Below are 26,043 nucleotides of genomic sequence, written 5' to 3' on the forward strand. Positions count from 1 at the left end.
TCTTTGCTACATTCTTCCCAAGCTCAAACTCTCCTATATGCTGACGATTGTAAATTGTTCAAGGAAATTCAAAAACCATCTGATTGCCATGACCTACAAGATGCTTTACGTCAGACATCGAATTGGTGTAATGTCTGGAATCTTGCATTAAACCCAGATAAATGTAGTGTGATGTCCATTTCCATAAAGAAGATCACACATCAATTTGACTACAGTATTTTTAATCACTCTCTGAAACGTGTGTCAACATCTAAGGACCTAGGCATTATCACTGACGATAAATTAAATTTTTCCCCGCACATACAATCCATCAATTCTAAAGCAATGTCCCTCTTAGGACTCCTGTTCCATTTCACTGAAATTAAAGACCCCCAAGCACTTCGAACTTTTTTTTCATCTATCATTCTTCCAATTCTTACCTACTCTTGTCCCATCTGGTCTATCTCTTCACAAACCAACCTCTCATCCCTGGACTGTGTCAGCAATTTCTTTGCCGATATAGTAAAAAATAGAATACTGCATTTACGCAACATGTCCACTAATGCTATTCTCTCCTCCCTCTTCATCCTTAATCTCACTACTCATAGGCTCACAGCTGATTTAAAACTTATTTATAAGATTCTCAATTCCACCATCGACTGCCCTGCATTGCTCTCTTTTATCAATTTTAAAGTTCCACCCCGCCCTACCCGTTCTCATCCCCTAATCCACATGCCCATTCCTAGACTTTCACTCACTAAACGTTCGTTTTTCTACCGCATTACTTCTGTGTTGAACTCACTTTTATCCACACATCGACCCCTTTGCACTTCCATTGAAATCCTTCATAAGCCTTTCCCTATCCTATCTGTCACCGAAGTAGTCTGTCACTGCCGTTTCTTGTTGTCCTTTTGTTTTTGTAAATGTAATTATTGTTTTCTACATGTTATATTGCGCCTTAGTCCTGTAATTTATGTATCGTTACCTGGCCACTATAAAATGGCAAGTATATGCTGTATGTGGTCCTAGTTCTTTAAAAATAAAAAATAAATAAAAAAAGAGTGCTTTAGCCAGTTAAGCTACCGAGGCGTTGTCCGGTATGGTCCACAAATTTCCACAGGGGAGAATGACGCCTTGGTAGCTGAACTGGCTAAAGCACTAGGCTGGAAATCAAGGGATCCGGGTTTGAATCCAAGTCAAGGCGAATGATTTTTTCCTCTGTGGATTTTTCGCATAAAAAGTTTGACCTTAATTTACGCAGAATTTGCTTGAATGTGCTGTACCCATTGGGAAAGCATGAAAGTAATTTAAGGGAATTTCATGTGGTTTTGTGTGGAAATCCTATTTTCTTACACATAGAAGCAATTTTTTAACATTTGGTGTGATTTACTTTCAGATGAGTTTGTATGGATATGGGGGATTCAGCAAAATTGAAGTGATTGCCTTGCCAAAAGATATGGCTGGGCGCCCATGGCTCAACTTGGGTCTAATTTTCTCACACTCATCTGGACCTGGTGCTCTTGATTTTAGCACTCCAATGAAGTCCAACACTTCACGGTCATCTTCTCCATCGCAATCCACTCCATCATTGAAGAGTAGACTACTCATTCATAATGCTGGATCCTTAGCGGCATATGTAAAAATTATACCTTTGAAAGTCGGTAAGAATATTTCTCTCGTCTCATTTAGAGTTTGTGTTTATGGTCATTTGTTGGTGTACAAAACTTTTTCGAAAATAAAAATTTCCTGTTAGTAGGAAATTCTTGGTACACATTAGATAATCATATCCACATATGGGCACTTGTGTAATTTTATCTTACTTTTAGAAGTAGCAATTCTGCAATAATTTTACTTATACATAATCTCAGGCTGCTTGCAGCCATTCTGACCTGTAGTCAGTGGGGTGCTGTAGACAGTGCACCGTCTTAATTTACTCGTGGTTTACATTATGGTTTGAAGTCCTTATACATTTTTTGTGCTGTACCAGATGGAAATGTACATCAGGCTGTGCATGGAGTGTCACCATTTACATAACAGCTTGATGCATTTGATGGAAACCAAAAGTTCCCTGTGTTATTTTAAGACAGTGCGGTACGTCTATCACAAATGACAAAATGATTATCTGAAAGCAGTTTTAGAAAATAGATTCGATATTGCTACCATGGGAAGCACATGTTTGTAAGGATTAGAAATTGAAGTCAAAACTTTAGTCAAATGTTGTCGTTTTACTGTGAAAATTGACTTATGGATTAACATTTCATTTTTGAAGCCAATGAAAAAGTAGACGTTTGCTGATGGCTGCCGACTTATGTACAACCTAGGGAATGGTGTATGATATGAGCATGTGCCATTAGCCAAAGGAGGTGGTGTATTGGAGACAAGAGAAGAGAAGCCGTTTCTCTATCATTATAACTTCATCACTCCCCTGTTCATACTGCACTTAACTTTGATTCAATTAGAGCTGATGAGGGGTATGCAAAGTTACCTAATTGCATTTGTGGTAGTGATTTGGGGACACATGCAGAGCCCTGAAGTTACTGCTCCTAGAAGATCGAAGAGCGATGAGAGGTAAACAGCTATGCCTCTCAGATGTAGCTGAACACAATTTGATGAGACGGCTCGCAATATTGATTATAGCAGTGCAGAAGTGGCATCCAAAGAGAGTAGATATGTGAACTTGAAAATCTGTTTAACAGGCATCCCAGTTGTAGCAATATTGAGAAATCTCCTCATGTGTGTGATTTTCCATGAATATTTCGGAAATAACTTCTGTGGCACAGACTTGATAGATTGCCAAATACATATGTGCATTTAAATATAAATATGATCTTACTGAAAGAAATACATGCTTGCAAATGTCTGGGAGGTACAGTCTTAAGTCCATCTCCTCCAAATGAAATCCCCACCTGGAAGTTTCTTCTAGCCATGTCCTATATAGTACAATTTTTGTTCGTTCGCCTTGATCGGCCACATACTTATATTTAGGATAATGTATACATGAGTGGTCTTATGAATCTGAAATTTAATTTTGCATACATATTACCAAATATCTTATTACATATTACTTAATTTTTTTTCATATGATCTAATTTAAAATTGCTGTTTGATTTTCTAGGTGTGGAATCCGATAGCCTCTCTAATCTTGAGGAAGGAAGGGAACATTTTGTTACAGTCCGTCCAGATGCCTTCCAACTAGAACCTCTCACTGGAATTAATGTATGGGTTAGCTATGTCCATGGCCTCAGTAACAATGCTTCTGCAAATGAGAGCTCTAGAGACCCAAGTAATAGAGGTGAGAGGGCACTGGAAGAGGTGGCAAAGCTGCTAATACTGTCAGGAGAGGTGGTAACGAGAGCACGTTTACGAAAGTGAGTGGAATTTTTGCTGTAGTGATTGTATTTTTGTCATAATTTTTATTTATGGTGTGGTGAAAAAGTGTTTTTTTTAGGTTGTTAGATATTTTGATTTAAAAAATCTAAATATTTTAGTTTCATACGAAGTATTAATACATATGAAAGAATAATGCTTTTTTTACCGAGTTAAATTACATTTGACCTATGTTTCCCCCATCAACTATATTCTATATATCATTAGGTTCTGTGTAGTTGATGTATCATAATAATTTCCGCTAATAACAGTTCAATTTTATACCTAATAAGCAGTTGCTCTATTTGAAATTAATGCTATTGTTAGTTATAAATTTTCAAGCTTTCATGAGAAAGAGTGGTGATGATTACTCTCAATTTAGCCACTTTGGTTGTCTTTTCATGGTGATTGATGAATAAGTAAGAGACTTTGGAACACCCTCTTAGTTAATGATCTGCTTTGGGGAAACCGTGAGTGTGGATTGCAAGTGCACGATGAGGGTGAGGATGCATTCTGTGGACATATTTTGGGTGTAGGTTTGCTGCTCAGATGCAGAAATGGATATGGGTGCATGTCATTGATATGAGGATGGTGTGGAGGCCCAAGTGTTGATATGTAGATGGTTATGCCGTGGGTGCATTTTGAGGAAAAGGGTGTTGAACTTCGGTACAAGGAAAGCGATGCAATGCAAGTTTTGAATGCAGACTGACAAGGAGAGAGTGAAACAGGTCTTTCAGATTGAATTTTACACTGTGAACAAGGCTAATTAGCTCCAGCCGTGACATTTTCTGCCTGGTTTTGCATTTCAATGTATTGTCAAGAAGAAATAATAATAATATATTTTAGAGTAAAAACACTATTTTTTCCAAAAAAGCAAATTGTAAAATAGAATTAATGGAAACTTAAATGTGGTTCATGCTTTAACGAATCCAGACAAACTAATACAGACTCGCAATCGAGGGTTTGGGTGCAAGATGTTTTTGCTCGTCACCACTATTTTGCAAATCACCTGTTTTTGATGTCCTGTCTGGCATGTCACTGATAGTTGTCGTCACATGAATGCCTCTTAACAAATAGCAATGGATGTTAGCACTTCAGTCCTTGGTTAAATATGTGAGCCAGCTAATCTTCCCTATGCCATGTAAAAGGTACAAGTACGTTTGCATTACAAGGTCAAGGTGGTCCCCATTTTCAGTGGTGCACTTAGTAAGGAGTTACATATCATCTGTTCCTTTCAAGGTCCCTTGTATGAGTGCAATGAAATTTTATGGAACTTTGGTGATAGACTAGAAAATGACCGTCAATGAAGACCATATTTGTTACTGTTGGAGTTTATGGTGGATTAGCGAAATAAAACTTAGATATAAAACGGCACATGTTTAATTATGCTTCACCAGTCACATGTTACATATACGCACACCAGAAGTACTGGAAGAGACACTCATTTCAAAAATAGGCACCAGAGACACTAGTGGCAGAAAAACATATTACTAACATTAGCAACAAACATAAGAACCATATATCAGTCAATACAATGTTGATAGATAAATCCCAACAGTCACTAGCGAAATGGGTAATTTCGTGCCTTGTGGTCCAAAACCAAGCAAAATCTATAATATAGTAGGTCCTCCACACACGAACGAGGTGCATTCCGAGACCTTGTTAGTAAGTTGAATAACCTAGGCAAATAATCAGAAAGGGTAGTCATCCTGCTGCATGCAGCAGTGCATCACAATTTAATGTTATCTCACGATTGTCACGAACTGATCAAGCCGTGTGTGCAATGCAGGGACCTGAAGCCAAAAAAATGTCCTTCTAATGGGAAGGAGGGAGAGGTGAAATGCTGAACAGATCTTGACTTCAGAATGTTTAAATTGATACATTAAATGGATAAATAGTAACTAAAACTAATTCACTGTAGGTTTATGCAACATTACGCCGGTTTTTTTGCCATGATTGTGTTTGTGTGCAGCATGTGTCGCAAGGAATGCAGTAATGAAAATGTTATGTCTTCAAATCTCTCATTTTTATTTACTCATGTATTCAAGCCATTGATCCACTTTCGCTCATAAAGTCATATCCTACCTTTTTCCTATGACTAATTTCATTATATCATGCATAGAGGGCCAAAGCCCTTAGAGTGGATACTTTATTTCTAAATTTTATGACATTTAGCAATCCATTATGTTATTTCCAGTATGAGGACATGGTTGCAGTGGCGTAGCCAGGGGGAGGGCCCAGGGGGTCCAGACTCCCCCCCCCTCTCCCCAAAATATAAAAACGCATTTATTTTCCTTCATAAAAGAAAACAAAGTATTGAAAAATGATGACTATAATAAAGATTTCTTTGACAAATGAAGTTTTTTTCGATTACGAAAAATGTTAAAATTTGTTAAAAACCCTATACTCAGTATTGTGTTTTTCAAAAATTTTCACCCCTGGTTTTGGACCCCCCCCCCCCCTTCCCTCCCCCCGAACAAAATTCCTGGCTACGCCGCTGCATGGTTGGAATTAAATATTGATAGATTTTAGTTTTTAAATATGAGCCTATTCCAAAACATCGAGGATGTTCTGTACAACCACGAAAAATGGCTCTGTAGACTCTATTTTTTAGTCACCAATTGCTCGTTTTGAGCAGAAATTTTCTGAAGCAGATCTGTTTTGGAGGATGGTTTGTGCCAAGATGAATGCTTTTGGACATTTATTGGGAAAGTATTTATAGATTGCTTGATTGAACTGTTAATCCCCATTTGGTAACCTTTTCGCTAGGGTATGTGTTCGCATGGTGTTTTTGGTCTACGCACGTGCAGAGAGACAAAACGATCAATGTTATTGAACGGGGTATAAGTTGATCCCGTGTGTGGTTTATGGAAATAGTTTTTTCAATTCTTTGTAGTTACATATGTTTACAGTCATCATACCTGCTTTGTTCCTTTACATAAAAATCCTGCCGTGTGACCATGAATTCCAAATTTCCCACTTCTCCTAGTACTGTTCTTCCCAAGCAACGAGGAGTGCCCTGCAAGTTTTTCATGGCGTTATTGCATGCACAGCAGAGAAGGAAAAATTCAAATCAGAAAAATTGCATGCCAAATTATCTTTGTGAATGTGTGACCCTATTTCAAAATATTTCTACCCACTGAAATTTCAGTCTAAATTTACATGAATGTGTAATTAAAAAATAATATCCAGCAGGTACTTCATTTATAAGCATCAAAGAAATAGCAGGTCAAACATTTGGCCAAAATGCCGAATAACATTAATGCATACTATGTTCAAAAATGATATAAAATAACTGTGTGAAAGGTGGGATATTGCCGCCCACTGTTACAGTCTTTTCCACTAACTAGCTGAGCAAGTCAACCTGTTGCAAAATGTGCCTTCAGAAATTGTTCGCTTTAAACGGTGGCATGCTTATATTAATCACAGTGAGTACACAATAGTAATGCAGCAAGACTATATCGATCATAAATTTCACTATACACTTATCAGTCATACTTAGTGATGCTGTCTATCAACCAACATTTCCGAACACGTTTCCAAAGGGTAATATGTATCTACATAATCTGATAACATGCTTAACATTCCTCGTGGAAAATAATTTGTCACGGTGAAGAATTAGTCGCATACAAGTGGAAGTTCCTGTATGCCACACTGCATCGCATTGTTATACTACAAAGGCGCCAAATGTGAAATTTTGGGCACATAATTATTTGAATGTTTGTATCTCTGAAAGTTAGTAATTAGGATGTCTGTAAATGGAGAACACACTGTAGTGTGTTGCCTTGATCATAACTTTAGTGCTGGCCCTGTCCAAAATGGAATGAAAGTAATTTCTTACTACCCCTACCAGGCTTCAAATGTAAAATCTTATTCCAAATCATATCCCTGTGATGACCAGAAGTTATTTCTCTTCTTTTAATTGTGACACTTATCTTTATATAATTTTTCATTTGTTGGGGCATTTAGTATATGCATGAAGGTTCATACTGCAACTTAATGCCAAAAAAAGATAATTTGCAAGCTAGTGGTGACAGGCAACCAAATCTTGCATTCAAATCCTTGAGCTGTGATTGTGCACTTTTTTTGCTTTATTTGTATTGCTCATTTATTTATGTATTACCATGCTAAAAAGTTTTCTTCATTACTTTGAAGGATATATAAGACTGCAGAGGTCATTCATGCGAAGAAGGATATTGGAAAATTTCTAAGTCATAATGGTGAATCATTGAGCTTTATTGGTGTGGAATCAAAGGAAGGAGTAGTGAGTGAACTGGAAGATTCTCCTGATGGTGATGGAGAAGACAGTCAGGTGACGTCTTTATGTGATCCAGCAACCAAAGATGCTGTCCAGTCTCTCGTTCAGAACATGAAGTCAATGGAGGTAAGCGTGCATTTAATGTTTCGAAAACTTTTAAGGCAGTTGGGAAATCAGTGAAAAATAAAGGCTACTTGATTAGTTTTTACTAATGAAGATCCATTCATTGGTCAAACCCAAGGTTCTTAGACTGTAAGGTTGCCTCATTCGTAACTGCGCATGCGCCAGCAGAAGTCCCGTTACGTCACTGTAGACCATGTATCCCAGCTGATCCTAGCCATTTCATTGTTTGCATGCTAGAAATTGAGAGAGAATAAGTTCCTGAGACCTTGCGGCGCCTTGTGTTTAACGCGAATCTGAACACATTTCCTGCAATTTCACTGGAAATCGTCTTTGTAATCCACTACTCATAAGACGAACTTTCTGTGGGTGAAGAGCGCCTTTAATCGTTGTATATGCCAGGCTCCCGTTGTACTGTGGCAACGTGCTCCAACAGCTTGTCGAAAACGAAGGAAGCTGGACGGAATGTCTCATATCACAGGCGGGTGCTTAAAGTGAAAAATCTTTTTATTGTATATATTAACTAATCGAATCATTGACCGTGTCTCGCCCCCAACACATGTGTAAAAAGTGGTGAAAGTGAATCAGTCAGACAAACTAAGTGTATATGCTAAAGATTTCGTAATCAAGAACTTAGATGCCCCTATTGCATTGGAAAATCAGGAATCCTTCCCTTTTAAGGCAAATTGAACTTAATATTTTGCGCACTCATTCATGCAGGCACTATTTTGCAAATTCATCGTTTACCTCGTATGCTATGAGTAACATCGTGTGCCAATGGTAAGATATCAGGTAAACGAATTTCTAGTACTAAGTCTGTAAATTTGAGTCCTTTCGTGTGCCTTTGAGAGCTATTTAGAAATTTTCCAGGCCACGGTTGCGCAAAATTGTTTATTAATTTAGGGACAGAAAAGTTTTAGCGTGTATAAAAATATTTATCAGGAATCAAGTGTTAAATCGTAGTTCACATAAAAGAAACTTACGTTAATTTTAATCATAATATTTTCTCTCGAACTAGTAAATTGGTTAAGAATAGCCTTTATAAACTTATAAATGTTGACTTGAGTCAAACCATATAATATTTTTATGTACTCTTTCGCGTTTATATTTACCTGCAAACTGTAATGAAGTAGACTCTACCCTCTAATTAGGACTAATTCGACAAATTACCAATGTTCTGCGCTGTGTCTCCAACTTGGACAAAGCAATTATTAAATGTTACGCCAAGCAGAGGGTCTTCACAAGAATAAAATGTTTGAACAAAAAAATGCAACAAGGAAGAGCAACTTTGGTAGTGCCACTAAAAAGATTTAAAAATTTTTTCAGTAAATCTTTTTACATAAATTCTTGAGTCTTATAATTTATACCCTCTTCAAAATTAAACTTGACGGTGGAGCTAAATGTCTACAACAGACTTATTACTGCATTAGTCTAAGTTTTTGTTTCAGCAATTGTCACTGAAAAGTATCAAATTTGTTTCCTGCAGTGCTTTTTGGTGCCATGAAACATTTTTCTTTTAGATTTTTTGACCAAAGGCTACAGTGGAAACTTTCTGTGGGATTTAAGATGGAGAAGAGTCCTCTGATTCGAAGGCTGTTCTTCACTCAAGCGGGCAACTATGGTACTGTTTTGATAACGGCAATTGTTGGTGGTTCATTTTCCATTTCTAGAAATTATTTTACCGGGGAATTCGTATTTCTCTCAGCATACTATTGAAGTTAATTCAGTTTCATCTCCATGATTTTTTGCTTAACGTATGATCACTTTGAATTCCTATTACGAATGATTTGAAAATGGTAATGACGGTAAATTTAAAACTTTTCACTCTATATGCTTATTTTTTTCTTCCCATTGAAGTAAAGGATTTCAATGTCTTCTTGCATAATTTTCTTTATCTTATATATGTTCAAAGCCCGGCGAGGAATGAAAACGAGCATAATTTCTATTTAAAAAGTGGCGGAACTGTAATTTTTTGAAGCAACTTATTCGTTCTTTGCGTATTTTCCTCCCAGCCATATTAATCTAAGTTTAAATTATATTGCGGAAGTAGCAAGGAAAACAGTGTTTTGAGAGTTACAGGAAGTGGACACGGAATTAACTCGCACACCTTCCCATTTCATCACTTCATCAGGAAATTATAGCGTCTGAATACACGAATTTATCTTTTTTTAAATCTTATCATCATTATTTTCATAAATCGGCCTTCAATTTAAAATTCGGGTTATAGTGTTCGATAGAGGGTAACTTCAAGAACTCGCTGCGGTAAGCAGTTATGCCCGCGGAAAGGCTAGAATTTGAAATGGCGCTGGAAGTTGGGTCTACAGTGACGTCAAGCCAATGGGAGCCCGAGTCGCGAATGAGGCAACCTTTACTCTAAGAACCTTGGGTCAAACCTCTTAATGATTTGAAGCTTCTAAGTGCATCTTTTGGCGTGAAAACAACAGTTTGATTGTACCTACTTCGGTTTTTTTTGTTGTTGTTAATGTAGGACAAGATGAATGATATTGAAATGAAACTTCATAAATTATCATACTGGGACTATTTTTGTTGCTGTGTAACAACTTGGGTAAAAAACATTCAAAATAGCAAGACCCAAAATTTCAATTCATTTTAAGTTTCATACAAGGGAGTGCAAGATAAGGAACTTTGAAAAAAGTCTTCCCCATTCAGCCATTCTCTTGTAAGTTTCAAATAGGAAAACAGGAAATTTGCTGCTCACTTTTCTGGAGACAATGACATCAATCGAGTTTAGGGCCATTTACTCGATCAAGAACAACTGAAGGAAGAATGCTAACAACCACGAATCAGGTGAGGCCGTTGCACAAGACTGAGGAGTTGTTTTTATGCAGGTACTCATGTGGCATAATCAACTTATCTGCAAAAGCGTTAAGGTCATTGATTTATTGCAGCAAATAGCTCAAGAAGTAATCAATGGATTAAGAAACAAAGAAATATGGATCTCTTTATTTTGCAAATCCTGTGGTAGTCAACAAAAAAAGGTAAATTTTTCACCTTGAGCTACAGTAGACTCGTTATTGTGAACTTCACGAGAGCTATAATTCATAGGCTCATATTTATGAACTTATTTATGTATGAATGTAGATACAGGAGATTGTTTACAATTGTAGTCATTTTCCTGCACTCAGCTTCCATTCCTCCCTATCGTAACACTCCTCTTCTCCCATTCCTCTGTTTCCATCGCTCTCTCTATTCCCTGTCTCCAATGCACTCTTGGTCTTTTCATTTTTTTTGGAGGTCTCCAATCCAATATTTTCTTGGGCCTTATGTTGTAATCCGTCCTATTAATATGGCCAAATGAGAGTAGTTGCTTCCTTTCTACCTCTCCGACTATCACAGGGGAAGCATCCTGTAATCTCTTGATTCTCCAATAACCAAACCAAAATTAAAAATGGTCAGAAACTGAAAGATTTACATTCAGGGTGCAACATTGTCCCTTTTGTTGCTAAAGAAACAGCATAAAAATATTGAAAACATGCCATGGATTTGCTCGTTTTAGAGAATATCTTTTAGCATTCCTGTATAATCTATTGGGTGACAATCTTGGGTGTATGAGGCATGCTGTAGCACAGTTTTTGGCCATTTGGTTGGAATTTAATTTGGAATATATGAGAGGGGGTCTGTTTCATTTACCTTTGGCTGAGGCTATGGACCCAGTACCATATCTTCCTTCCCTATACTCCAGCTCACCATATTACAGGGTGAATTTTGTCTTACCTATTCTTTCTCATCCTTGCTATCTTATCTCTCCTAAATCTATTAGATCATTTCTCTTCTTCAACATTTTGCTTATGTTTCAAATCACAATCTGTAGTTTGTGGTTCCTTGATATTCTAAAAAGTTCTTAGCCATTATCTCTGTCAAAGACTGGTTTTTATTTTAAAAAAACAGAAATATTTCTGTGTAAAAATAAGAATTGTTTTGGGTGCTGAATTGGAGGGCTGTGGTTTTTGTTGATGGTTTTCCTTCTTCTAGCCTTTATGATGTCGTACTGCCCTACTAGGTAGCAGTGTTGGTTTTGGTCGAATCTGTGTTTATTTTCCTGGTACTCATCATATCTAGAGAGCATCCCCTGATCCGCCACCTGGGGAGACACTCAATGGGAGTCTAGTGCCCCCACATATGTGTAGTATAGGTACTGCACTCATGGTATTGAGTATAAAGAGTTTTTCTTTGATTTCAAGGATGGTTTGGAAGGGTATGAATTCATTATTCCCCCTTCCCCGGATATGTGAAGCGTAAGACTTACCGTAAATTTTAAAGAATAAATAACCACGAATAAGAATATAACCGCTTACAAAAAAATTTAATAAGTTATCAGACCCCTACACTAAGGTCATTAAGGTCAAATTAATAATAATTTTCTTGCAGTGGGCAAAATGCACTACTTTTTTCTACCTATACTTAAATGAATAGATCAAAATGATGCTGTGGCTGGTCTCTCTCACTCTGCTGCATTTTATGTACAGTAAAACCTCTTTACATGGTAATGGAGGGGACCAAAATTTGGGCAATTTGATGTATGGAGGTTCACTATGGAGAGGTTTCAGTGATAGGCACCGTTTTTTCACATCCTTGGGAAATGAAAGGCACAAATGTCTTTTAAACCGTTGTATTTATGTGTTTAAGTAAACATGCATTTATTAGTGAACATGTATTAATTATTTAATAATTACGGAAAGCGAGCGCTATAGATATTTTTACCATGATTCGAGAGAAAACGATGTGATCTCTCTCAATTCAACAGTCACTTAAAATGATTAGGATAGTTGGATACCTTTTTTCTTATTTACTGTTAGGTATGCTCTCATATGGAACGAAATGGCCATAACTAATGGTTAACGTGAAAATTACAGCATATTAAAGGTGTAAAAGAAAAAAAATAAGTGTGAAACATTTATCGCTGAAAATGTCATTCCATGTACGTAATCGCGCTGCATTAATGGTCTCTAGTTGTGTCAGTACAATTTTCAGAGGTAGTTAGGTCGTCTCGGGGGTATCCCCTTGGTATGATAAGTGCAGGTTACATGAGATAAAGAGGTTCACTATATAGAGGTTTGCCTATAAATTTACATGTAAATCTGACAGGACCGTACGGGTGGTATGAAGTATGGAGGTTTATGATGTAAAGAGGTTCACTACATACAGGTTTTACTGTATATATCAAATAATGTTGGAAGTTCCAATGACTCCATACTGTATTTAAAAACATGTCAATATGTATATGTATTCCAATTGTAGGTTCTTCTGGCTGTTGAAAAAGAAATTGGAGGAAAAGAATCTGAGAATGATGCCAACGCTACATTAATTGCTCAGGGTCAAGGCAATGAATCATTCCACCCTCTCATGGATGACCAAGATGCTAGCCCTTGTGTCAACAGAAACTTCTCCTTTTTATATCCTGACCAATCCTCTGTTGATGCGACATTATGGTGAGCGACTGCTTTGCTAATGCATAGGCATTTTATTGACCTCTACTGTTTTTCCCTCAAGTCTTCAAGAATTCAGCCCTAAAAATGTGGATTTCACAAATTTGAGGCAGTTCCCTTCCCTGGATTACCTCACACCGAGAGAGTTTTTGTAAGGTTGTCATAAGGCTTCACCCAGCCTTTAAATTGGAGACCCCTCAGTTTGTAATCAAGCACTTATCAATTAGTTTATGTTTCCCTTCTCATGTAAATGTATAATTTGAAGTCAACAATATAAAGGAACAGAGAGCATATTTATGTATGCATGTATTTAGATAATTGGATGTGCCATGCCAGTCAGTGAACCATTTGGGCCTGGATTAAGGACAGTGCTTTTGAAGGCTAAGCTAGTGGCTCAGTGTGTTGCATGCCTCACCCCCACACAGTTATTTTTGTTATCGTACCATCTACATAATATGGAAATCGCCCTATATCTTAGGAACTAAACAACATTTTAATCTAATTATGTTTGTCCTTAGAAATTTCATTTTTTGTTATTAAATTATTCTTAAACTTGGCATTTTTATTAAGACTATCATTGTTGGGCATTAGGAGAGAAATTATTTTTTAGCCATTCTCCTATTTTCTATGAACATTACTTTAAATTACATGGCTGCTTTTCATGTATTGTTAATTCTGGGGCATTTTTTTTATCAACAGTCCAAAAATGTGGTCTATTGAGCCAGAAGGCACAGTTTGTTTGGGATCATCTCATGGACCATCATCCACTTTAATTCTTCGTAGTCATTCTAATAGCAGTATTATATTTGAGATAAGACTTGGTTTGATGGAGTCCGATGGTCGTTTAAAATGGATTCCACCTTCACATCGGCAGTCCCAAGCAGGAGGGAACTTACTAATGGTTGAACCATGGCAAGGTCAGCTGATGCCATTTGGATCTGTACCCCTCAAGCTTTTCCTGCAGAGGGAATCACAGTACCCTCTTCTGAATGGTGTCATGCAGGTGGGATACATTTTTAATATTACCTATTTACTTTCCTAAAATTATCCGATTTGTGGATTATCTGTGCTATTTTTCTTCTCCATGGACTTACGTTCAAAGAAGTAAGTTCAATGCATCTCAACCAAATTCATTTAAATGTACATACATGTTCATGAATGTATTCTAAATATTTTATACATTACTTACGAGGAGACATTGCCAAAGTGATGTGCAGGAATCAAATGACGTATTCATTTTCCGAAAGTACAGAGGAAGTGTAGAGAAAGTGTTAAGGCTTTCTTCCCTGCAGTCCTGAGTTTGAGAGAAAAATGAAAGCAAAGATTCCCTGCAGTGTCACTCCTAGTCAGCATTGTCTTCTTCATGGACATGTATGTTGGAGCATGCCACCTATATGGCTTGTCACTTTTTGTGGGTGACTCAGGTTTGAGTCCCAATGATGACAGTTTATTTTTCTGTCTTGCATTTCACGGAATCTCTGTTATATGTCCAAACCCAGACATTTAAGCTGGTTACAATGATATTTTTCTATTGTCAGCCTATTTTATGGCTTACCAATGGACATTAGAATGAAGATTTATTCAAGAAATATTGCCTAATTCACATTTGAGAAATAGTGTGCATCATAGTTTTGGCCATGAGATAATATCTGTACTTCATAAGTTGTAGCCAAGAAGTATATAATATATGTGACATTGAAAAAAACTAATGGGAAATTTATCCTTCCTCAGGTATACAGTGAAAATGATTCGTTGAAGGTAAATGTCCAAATCAAAGGAAATGGCCAGCATGCTTTGCCAAAAAGGTAAGTCCACTGTGAAGTATGTAATGATTTATGTGTAACTCTTAAGGACCTCTCTTAGCCGGAGTTGCTGTTTATGATCTCTTATTAATGGGAATATGCACATATGTCTGAACAGCACTTCCAACCAGACGAAGCTGTCTAGTGTGTCATATCATCTGATAGACCTAAATATCCTTTGCCAATCTTTAGAATGTAAATGTATGTATAAATTATTTGAGTCAACAACTTAATAAGCAATGAGTTATTTACATGCTGTAGGCCAGTTGAAGCACATTAAAAGGGTGCAACTGAGGCATTAGTTTATGTTGATCTGATGTTTGGGTGTGTTGCGAGGACAATTGACTCCAGGCTTGATACTCCAGAAATCCTGGGGAGGGCAGAGAAATGCAAAATTTTTCTTCATTTTTGCTTCTCCGCAGAATTTGATCGAACTTGGTGGGAGGGGCCCCTTGCTTCCGTGGTTAGGTGGCTGGCAGCCACAGTTTGGGGGTACATGCTTTATTTTCCAAAAGATCAATTTGAAACCGTTGTTTAGATCATTCCGCTATTTATATTTCTGGATTATTGATCTTCTACTATAGTTTCAAATCGTTAGCATTGAAAGTTGACATTCTTGGTAACCTTGTGTTGCTTTTAAATGCCAATGGGTTTTATGGATGAAAGAGAAACTTTTTTACGAAATATTTGATTGCCCATTTGCAACAATACATACTACTTATGATTTTCCTTTGGTAAAAGTTAATACTGCTTTGTGATACTCCAAGTATTTAATTACAAATTGCATCGTTTCAGACATGACAGGGTGGAATTTACTTATCATTATTAAAAGTGATAACTAAAATATTGTTATTCCACATGTGTAATCAGAGTGTGCTCTATTACTCCACGGTGTAATGCACAGCTATTTTATGACCTTGGTTTTGACGATAATCTTTTTAAAACTTTCCATCCTCGCCAATGCCATCCAGCCTCGGCCCCTTACATTCTAAGCTCAGAATCTTTGGCTCAAAATCACTCTGGTGTTTTTCCTCAAAGATTTTTGTGACAAAGAGAGACGATGGATCTTTCGTTCTTACACATGATTTGTGCTCCTTAATTTAACTACAATTAGTATAACTAGTATTAAATGGAAAACTTAACTCTACTTGGGCCCTTAGTCTCTCAGTGTTTCCAGGACTCCAAAAGACTAGGGATTGACAGATCGAGGATTTTTTAAAAATCCAAATCAGATCCTTGATTTCCAGTCTTATATTCAGGTATTAATGGATCCAAATGCATTTTTAATTGCCTGCGGTAAAACGGAGTAATTGATCACGTTTCTTCTGGGTCGGCACAATCAAAGGAATGCTATTTTGCTTGTCATTCACATTTTTATATTTTACTAATTAAAAATCATTTTTATAAGCTTTCAAGTTATTTTTTTAAACTAATGTCTTTACACACTCACGATCTAACTGGTTATGCTTAGTATCTCATAAAAAGCCGGTGGTGCTTTAGGCCATCTCACTGGCAACAGAAGCTGGGAGAATACAGAGGAACTTTGTTGCTAGCCTCTCAAGTGTTGGAAGAGATTCCTTAGTCTTCCAATATTCAATAGGGTAGTTTCCTTCATGAAAGAAAACGAAAGGCATTGATTGGGATTCGTTACCCACCATTAGTGTATTCATAATACACAAATTATTTGGTTTTAGAAATCCCAGTTTAGACGAATGGCAACAGTCAATTTTAACCGCATTTGAAAAAGGCCAGATTGGCGACCATGCGATACCACTCCACGTGACGTCACAGGGACCTAGTTTCTATACAAGTAGATAGGAGTTTTACATCGTCTGAGATTACCAATGCATGCATGAGGCACAGAGCTCAGGGAAACATGTCTTAATAATCACCTATTAAAACTGACCATGGTCGGAAAGTTTTCTTTGTTTGATAAGGTATTAATAATAAGGGTACTCGGCTACCTGCTAGCAGGGCACTCGGCTACCTGCAAGCAGCCTGCATCTCAGCGGCACACACATCCTCACCCCAAGGTCACCTCACTTTGCGACAGTGGGAACCAGAATGACGTCACACGGGATTTACCCAGCATTCATACTTAGCCATCGCGTTTTCGCGAGCTTGAAAATTTTCACTTTTCATTAAATCGCAAAAAATAGATATCGTCATTTAAAAACCTAAAAGTGTAATATTCATACTCCAGGAGTAATAATCTTTTGATTTAGGCAATAAAAAAAATAGTAGGAATACCCTATTGCTCGAGAAGTCGGAAGAGATGGTTCACAAAAGTGCAGTTCAATGTCTTTCACAACACAGCCAGAAAGTCCTTTTTTGCTTGCTAACTTAATGAAGAGGCTGTGATATTGAACCCATTGGGTTTGGATGTATTATATATTTTGTGCTTAGACATGAAGGTAGGCTTCTATCTTCGGAGAAATTATTGACTGAATTCAAATTCTCCACACATATGTTTCCCCCGAATTTTGTCAATTTCTCATTGCATACTGACTTGTGTTTCAATTGCAGGTGCTTCAATAATGGTGTGTTGGATTTTTTAAACTTCCTTGCGATAGTTTCGTGCCACAGTGCGCGCACATGGCATATATTGAGTTCTCCCTATTCAAATAAAAATGTTTCCACGCTATGGAAGACATTTTTATAAGTATAGTTCATCTTTAAATTAAATTGCAATGGTGCAATCTGCAACACAATTATGAGCAACATATAGATGTCAACTGAGGTGACTGGAATGAGATGAACGCTCAGCAAGGGGTTGGGCTGCAGAAGTGCGCAAAGGAGAAGTGGAGGGGAAGGAATGTGCTCCTTCCATCTTTCAAGTTATGAAGCTATGAACAAGGGAGCCCAGGGGATCAACACGCATGATCTTGCAACTTTGTGATGTCGTAGGCTTCAAGGCGAAGCCAAGTGAGCTATGTGACATAAGCAGTTTGTGTTTCCAGTCAGTCTCCTCTTGAGTGATTGTGCTCATGCAACGCTAATTTATTCTAAAATTGTTCTGTTTGGACAGTGTCTAGTATTGGAATAGCCTTGTTGTAACTAGAAAGCTTTGAGTCAATCAATTAGAGTTCAAAAAAATATAAATACTGTCAGAAATGTGTCGTGTTTGGTCTCAATCTTTTTTGAATCTCATGCATGTCATCCACTTGCCAAAAGCTATAGTTTTGACTCGCATACCAGTTGCCTTCAGAAACAGGGTGAATTTGAAGCAGGTAGGCTGAAAAAGGTCAGTCAGTGAGAGTAGGGAGGAAGGAGCTGTTTCCATTGTTCTCATCCAACTTGATATTTTCCTTTAAAGCTTGTGATTTATGGCGTGTTCGGCTTTGGAGAGGAAAAAAAGTCAGGGGAATGGACCGAGGGAGGGAGTTAGTGGTTTTGTAGTTACTTTCAACATGGTTATGTATCGTACTACGCCATCGTCTCATCTCCAAAAGGTCGCCTCAGTTGACATCTATATATTGCTCATAATTGTGTTGCAGGTTGTGCCATTGCAATTTAATTTAAAGATGAACTATACTTATAAAAATGTCTTCCATAGTGTGGAAACATTTGTATTTGAATTGGGAGAACTAAATATATGCCATGTGTGGTTTTTAAACTTGAACTCGTTCAGGTTAATGCATGCGTAATCAGGTAAAAAGATTATTTTCTTGTCATTCACCGGAGGATAATGATGTGCGCGCACATTGAAACCCTGTTCTTTTATTATAATTCCATTGGTTTAAGTGAAGGTTGTCCTATTGCCACCATTATCATGACAAATCCCTAACAGCCAATTCAGTGTTACAAATAATGGATCAATGTGCGATGGTGGTTGGCGTAACATGGTGAAACTCCTTCATGATGCACAAAGGTTAAGAAAAGACTTTGCTGTTTCACAAAATAAAATATATTTGCGACTGGTCAATCAAAGGGTTTACTAAGTGATTAGTTGTAGTCAAGAAGTAGTGAGTACATGTCCTGATGGGATAGTATTTAATTTCTTTCTCTCTTTTTATTTCCAAACAGCTCTGTCTTTAACAGAGGTTTTGTGATGAATGATGCTTCTAAAATGGGTTTAATTAAACAATTGAATGCTGGAAATAAAGCTATGCCTTCTAGGAAAGACCAAGATAAAGCTGAGAAACTGCCACTGCGTAAAAATGGAAATAAAATTAATTCTATTTATTTGGAAAGTAATAAAATAACATTTCCTGTGATCAAAGTTCATTCTTTGATATATGAGAAACTAGTTGTCAACAATCCCACTGATGAAACTTATAAGGTAAGTGGAAATGTTGTACTATTTTTATCATAAAAATGTAAAGATGTTGATGATAATGGAGTCATATGATTAATGTGTGTGATGCATCGTCCTACTCAATTCTCATATCAGCTAATCTTTTCACACGTTAGCATTTCTTCTCTTCCTCATCCTTCTTTACCTGCTCCTTATATTTTGTTCGAGGTCTTCCTTTTCCGTTCTTGCCATCCACTCGTCCCTCCATCATCGTCTTCATCTGCCCATAATGCCTCAAAATTGACTGGTTAAGTTGCTCTGCCTCCTTATTCAAATTTTTGCCTATCTTCTATTCTCTCCCACTCTTCTTTGGACTTTGTCATCGCTCACATGATCGATCCATTTGATTGTTATCACTCACACAATGCGTTTCCCCGCACTGTTGCCAGGAGCAGATCAAGGTACATAGTTGTTTTGGGAGAGGGTGGAGGGTTTGGTTTATTGCTGTTTTGCAGTAGCCAGGGTAGTGCTGATGACTATGCTAATGTGAGGTGAAATGCATTGTGTGGAAGGTGGAAAATAGGTGGGACTAGAGTAAACATGATTCCATGTTTACTCTAGTCCCACCTATTTTCACATGTATATTATGATCCATAACTATGCTGAATTGAACAACTCGTAGTTGGAGGAAGCATTACTCATGTGGGAACACACCACTTTCTGTTCCTCAGTGGTGGTAAATAGGAAGTAAGAACCTCTGGTCTGCAGCTTGCTACTTGACCCACTATACCACCAAAGCGGTAGTGATTTCAAGTAGTTTCAATGCCCAAATTATCACTTGCATTCACTGATCCTTCGACGACGGTAAACTCCATTCTAGGTGAGGTGTGGTCAAAAGCATAATTAAAAAAAATTGGAGGAAGAATTCATGGCTGGATCTTTTAGGCCTCGTCTTACTGTGATGCATATGATTGAATTTTCCAGGAACCAGGGATATATGTATTAAGTTTGAAAATTCATAGTTGTATGAGAGCAAATATTGAATCCGACTGTACGTAGTGATGATGATGCAGTGACATCAATACTACTAGTTGAAGTAAAACTCTGTGGATTAAATCGAAATTGCTTTTATCATCATTGATTGTTGATGTTTATTATATTTTTTCCTTGCCCAATTGTATTACTATCAAGTGTTATTATGTCCATTATGTATTGCTGGCAAGAGCTGTTCACTTGAAAAATGAGTGTGTCAGCTTCATTCCTGGGAAAATTGATAAATTTTAAATTGTAATACCTGTGCAAAGAGTAAGTTAAATCAATGTGAACTACATAGTTCTTTTTTTCTAATGCCTTGTGTAATTATTTAAAGTATGAATTACATTCCTTGGTTATTATTTTCAGGTGTCCATGTTTGGTGCATCAGACCCCTTCATTGTCCCACTTGAGATAGGAAATGTGAAAGATCATTCTTTTAAGGCTTATAGGATTGGTTTCTTCCCTCTGTCGCCAGGATCTTATGAACAGATTGTGACTTTAAATGTAGTTTCGCTTTCATCATCAAAGAGTCAAAATATACGTGTAACTCTATTTGGCAGGGCAGTGCCTTGAAAATAATTATTCATCATAGTAATCAAAGGTGCTCATTTGTATTTTTCGAGTTATTTATTTCATATTTTGTTGGTTAGGTTGATGAGGTTGTGGATGTCTGAGTGAATAAAGTTTTTATATGGTGATTTAGAATACTATTTATCGGTAACTAACAGAAATCCAGTTTTATATGTATTTTTGTGAACTTTTTTCATTTTGTAAACTAAGATGAACTTTAATAAATGTTTCAGCACATTTTATATAGCCTCATGTTTTATTTCTTTATACTATGTAGTAATATGTACCAGTCTTCCCTAATTGTGTTTATCCACTCTATTAAGGATTTGTATATTTTCATTATTTTATTTGAATAATGATAGCTCTCATCTGTCAATGGAATTTATAATTCAGCGACATTTTTTTAATCAAGAACTTTTCTTATTATCTGTTCCCAAACCTTTCCATTATGTAGTAAGAAATATATGGCCAGTCAGACAGCATTTTTACCCTCTGATTTCTGTCTTTTTCCATCTACCATAGAACCATTGTCCTCGTCCTTTTTTCTATTAGATATATTCCTATCCCTTTCTTTCCTTACCTCTGAATTTATTTTAATATTTTCACGTAAGGCGTCTTGTGAATGAATGAAGTAGTATTTTATTTCTGCTATATTCATTCAGGGTTACATACAGGGAGAGATACATATGTTGAAACAATAGGAAAGGCTTAATATAGATTGCATAATGTTGTCGACTTTAATTAGTCATTTTTATGTTGAGAGATGCCCTTTTTTGTTTCTCACTTGTTATCTCCCCTGCTCATGTTTCAGATGCTATGGTGGAACTGAGTCAATGTTCTCTCTCCTGCTCTTAAACTCAACGTCTTATTCAGCTTCATGTCTCTTTATTTCATCTCCAAATATCAATCTTAGGGGAAATAGGTAATGTACTGATGTTCATAGTATGTGTTGACTTGGTTAAGGTCTTACACTTCTTGGATTGGAATGGAATGCATAGAAATCTGAAATAAATTGGAGTGATCTTAAATGGGCCAAAAGAAATTCAAATAAAGACAACTTAAATAATTGTGTACAGCAAAAGAGAGAAGACCAGGACAGACATTAAACTATCCTTGAAGAGATGAAAGAGTTCTGCTGCAATACAAGCATAGAGGTAAGGATACAAGTCATCAGATGCTACATATGTATTGAGCATGTTTCTTAGTGGGAGCAAGGAATTGATGTTAACAGTGGCAGAGAAGTTGAGAGTGGAAGTATTTGAAATGTAGTGCTTCTGAAGAATGATGAAGATGGAACAACCAATTGATGATTGAGTGATAAGGAAGCCAAGTGATACGAACAGTGAGAGAAAAGAGAAGTCTTAAAGCTCTCTGCATTTCAAACCTTGGACATAGTATCACTGAGAGGTATTGCATACCATCAAGGAGCAGCAGAAAGTAATGTACCACCTTCCTTTAAGCGATGACCTTAAAATGCCCTTGCAATAAGACAGGACAACTTAAGTAACCAACCACATCATGAGGCTGATTACGTTGGGAAGATATTTGTCAAAAGACAAGTGGACAGGAAGAAAGGGAAAGGAGCCCAGAATATGAGGTACATAGAGGACTAGTAGTGAAGTACATATGTACATTATAGAAGAGAAATAGCTGAATATTAGAAGGTTAGCTGTTTTTAGGGTGGAGTGGAGAATTGCTTCAAACCAGTCTTCGAATTCTTGACAAGTGACGGATAGAGTTACTGCTCTCATCCTTTTCTATTTCACTTTCTTCTTTGAGTACCTTGGTGCTGAGGTTGTTTCCATTGTATAGCCCTCTTTATATTCTATCCATGTTTCAACTGTCTTCATTTTCAACAAACTGCTCACCCTTTGGACTAGGCATCTTGCATCCCATTTCTTGAATTGGTTTCTTAGTAACCTAGAGATGCTTCCACTTATACATGAACCAGATTATTTTGCACGTACATATTAGTTGAGGTTCTTTATCCATGTTTTACTAGCTTTCCTGTTTGTGACTACTATAATTCTACATCAACTATTAACAAGTTAGCCCTCCTTCAGTTTTCGTATTCTTTAATTTACTACGTCCTTCAATTATGTCTAAGACTTCACCCATGTTCCATTCCTGTTTGATTTTACTTTTTTCTACCAAGAACCTTTACATAGCTTACTTTGCCCAACATCTAATATGTACCTTTCTAATTGTCTTTTGCTGAGTTTTCAGTCATAACCTCCCCTATTTTGTTCTTATCTGCTTTTTGGAATGCAGGCACTTTTTTTATTACACCATTTCTTTCTTCTTTCCATCAATTTTCTTGTTTTTCATTTTTCCCTTCAGTTTCTTGAATTTAAATGCCATTCCATAATTAACAAATGTTGGACAATTATGGCAGATACCAGCTTAGGACAGTTTTTAGACCTTCACCTAGTTCTTAAACTTTTGCATCACAAAAATGTAGTTTTTTAGAATATTTTTAAGACTCCATATTCGATGAGTGAACTCACTTATCCTGCTCCAAGCCTCTATATTGTAAAGTTGATCCACCAAAACAATATGAACATGATGAAATTATATGCTTGCGTGAGGGAAGTGAATAGGAGTCTGAAAGACAGAAGGACCAGCAAAGGAAGGCTCCTAATGAATTATGCGGGACAAGTTATCAAGGATGTGAAAGAGAAGACATACTTTCACATGGAAAGACTAGGAGATAGGAGTGGAGAGCTACAACAAACCAATATTAGGTCAATGATGATGAATAATACCAGAATTTTAAAATTATGGATTTGGTAGTCCACATGCTCCAATAGGGTGGTTTCCTATTATTTTTTCATTGCCTTAATCGAAAGATTATTACTCCTGGAGTACGTATTTCACGCTTGTAGATTTTTAAATGATGATATCAATTTTTCGCTGTTAAATGTAAAGTGAAAGTTTTCAAGTGCACGAAAATGCGATGGCTAAGTATGAATGCTGGGAAAAGCCCATGTGACATCATTTTGGTTCCTGCTGCTGCCGTGTGAGGCCACCTTGATACGAGGCTATGAGCGCCGCTACAATGCAGGCTGCTAGCAGGTTAGTTAAAATAAGGAATATTAATACCATATCAAACGAAGGAAATTTTCCGACCATAGGCAATTTTAATACGTGATTTAGTTAGTGAAGAGTTTGATCTGGAGTGTAGCTCTCTACGGTGCGGAAACGTGGACACTGAGGAAAGAAGACGAGAGAAGATTGGAGGCATTCAAGATGTGGGTATGGAGAAGAATGGAGAGGGTGAAATGGACGGAGAGGAAAAGGAATGACGAAGTGCTGGATATGGCTGGCGAGGAGAGGCAGCTTTTAGATGAGATACGGAGGAGACTGAAGGTATGGATAGAGTTAGTGCTTAGCGGGGAGGGGATGTTGAAAATGGGGTTAGAGGGTAGAATGTTAGGGAAACGAGGGAGGGGAAGGAAAAGAATATGATTTTTAGATAGATTGAAAGAGAGTAGGCCTTACAGTGAGTTAAAGAAGGTAGTGCTGGAAGGAAAGGGAGGCTCCCAGCTCACTTCTTGAATACTCCATGAAAACCTACCTTAATCGGTAGAATACTATAATAATAATAATATTAAGAGATGTTTCCTTGAGCTCTGTGCCTCATGCATGCATTGGTAATCTCAGACTATGTAAAAATCCTGTTTACCCGTATAGCATCTTCGTCCCTGTTACATGGAGTGGCATCACATGGGCGCCAATCTGGCCTTTTTCAAATGAGGCTAAAATTGACCGTTGCCATTCCTCTAAACTGGGAATTATAAAACCAAATAATTTGAATAATATGAATACACTAATGGTGGGTAACGAATCGCGATCAATGCCTTTCGTTTTCTTTGATGAAGGAAACTACCTTATTGGTTGGATCAAAGATTTCCTAAACGATTGCAAACAAAGGGATGTTTTGGATAGAGTTTGGTCGGATACAATTCAAGTTACCTCAGGAGTACCCCAAGAAAGTTTTATCGGCCCTCTTTTGTTGCTTCTTTTCATTAATGATATAACCACTGTGGTCACGAGCAAAATCTGCCTCTTCGCAGATGATGTAGTTTTATACAGAGAAGTTTATGACCATAGCGTTAGGCTAGCATTAGAAAAGGACCTCGTTACCGTAAAAGACTGGTGCATTACTTGGGAGTTAGAATTAAATCTTGAATTAAATTATTTGGTTTTAGAAATCCCAATTTAGACGAATGTTAATGGTCAATTTTAACCTCGTTTGAAAAAAGGTCTGATTGGCGCCCAAACGATGCCACTCCATGTGAAGTCACAGACACCTAGATTCTATACGATTAGTCTGAGATTACCAATGCATGTGCATGAAGCACAGAGCTCAGGGAAACATGTCTTAATAATCACCTATTAAAACTGCCTAAGGTAGGAAAGTTTCCTTCGTTTGATAGGGTATTAATAATCCTAATTTAAGCCAAGCGCTACCAGCTAGCAGTGTACTCTGCTACCTGCTAGCACCCTGCATTGTATCAGCCCTCCAAGCCTCGCCCCAAGGCCACCTCACATGCCGACAGCGGGAACCAGAATGACGTCACATGTCGTTTTCCCAGCATTTATACTTAGCAGTCGCATTTTCGAGCGCTTAAAAATTTTCACTTTTCATTTATTTGCTAAAAATAGATATCATCATTTAAAAATGTAAAAGCGTGAAATAAGTACTCCAGGAGTAATAATCTTTCGATTTAGACAGTAAAAAAATAATAGGAAACCACCCTATTCCAATGGAAATTGTCTGGAGGCTCATACTATAATAACGTTAGCCAAAGGTTTTTAATAGAAAGCCATGGTCTGTGAATCGATCCCATTGAAGGGAAATTTTTTCTCATGGTAATTCATGTTACATTTTAATGTTCTTGATACTAATATTTATAGCAAAAAATAATAACTTCAGTCAAACATCTGGCTCTGAATGCATTAAGTTACATATTTTTGTGAGGTTAGAATTAAAAAAAATCTTCGAGAATGTCGAAAACTTATATTGCACGTTGGAAAAATAAGATTTTTATGTCGAGGATAAATGAGATGAAGTATAAAATTTCAAATTTATTCAACTATTTCTAGTATGGCATTGTACGGTTTCTTATTTTCTAGTTTTGTACTTGCCGCCATCGAACTTCCGTTTTGTGTTGCTAGTGACACCAACGGTGGGTTAGGAAAATTATGTTTGTGTAATATTGGCTA

General features: G+C 37.1%; 1 protein-coding gene across 2 annotated transcripts in view; it reads left to right on the forward strand.

Annotated features, from left to right (window-relative positions):
- The window catches only part of LOC124157050, a 76,606-nt gene extending 55,553 nt beyond the window's left edge, over window positions 1-21,053 (forward strand). For both annotated transcript variants that reach the window (XM_046531525.1, XM_046531526.1), the window contains 8 exons: window positions 1,376-1,640; window positions 3,095-3,347; window positions 7,501-7,729; window positions 12,983-13,173; window positions 13,870-14,173; window positions 14,902-14,975; window positions 18,999-19,254; window positions 20,611-21,053. In XM_046531525.1, coding sequence (XP_046387481.1) covers window positions 1,376-1,640; window positions 3,095-3,347; window positions 7,501-7,729; window positions 12,983-13,173; window positions 13,870-14,173; window positions 14,902-14,975; window positions 18,999-19,254; window positions 20,611-20,817 — 1,779 coding nt within the window. In that variant the 3' untranslated portion in view covers window positions 20,818-21,053. The remainder of the gene's footprint in view (window positions 1-1,375; window positions 1,641-3,094; window positions 3,348-7,500; window positions 7,730-12,982; window positions 13,174-13,869; window positions 14,174-14,901; window positions 14,976-18,998; window positions 19,255-20,610) is intronic.
- The last annotated feature ends 4,990 nt before the right edge of the window (window positions 21,054-26,043 follow it).

The sequence above is a fragment of the Ischnura elegans genome, chromosome 4, assembly GCF_921293095.1.
Source record: "Ischnura elegans chromosome 4, ioIscEleg1.1, whole genome shotgun sequence".
NCBI lineage: Eukaryota > Metazoa > Arthropoda > Insecta > Odonata > Coenagrionidae > Ischnura > Ischnura elegans.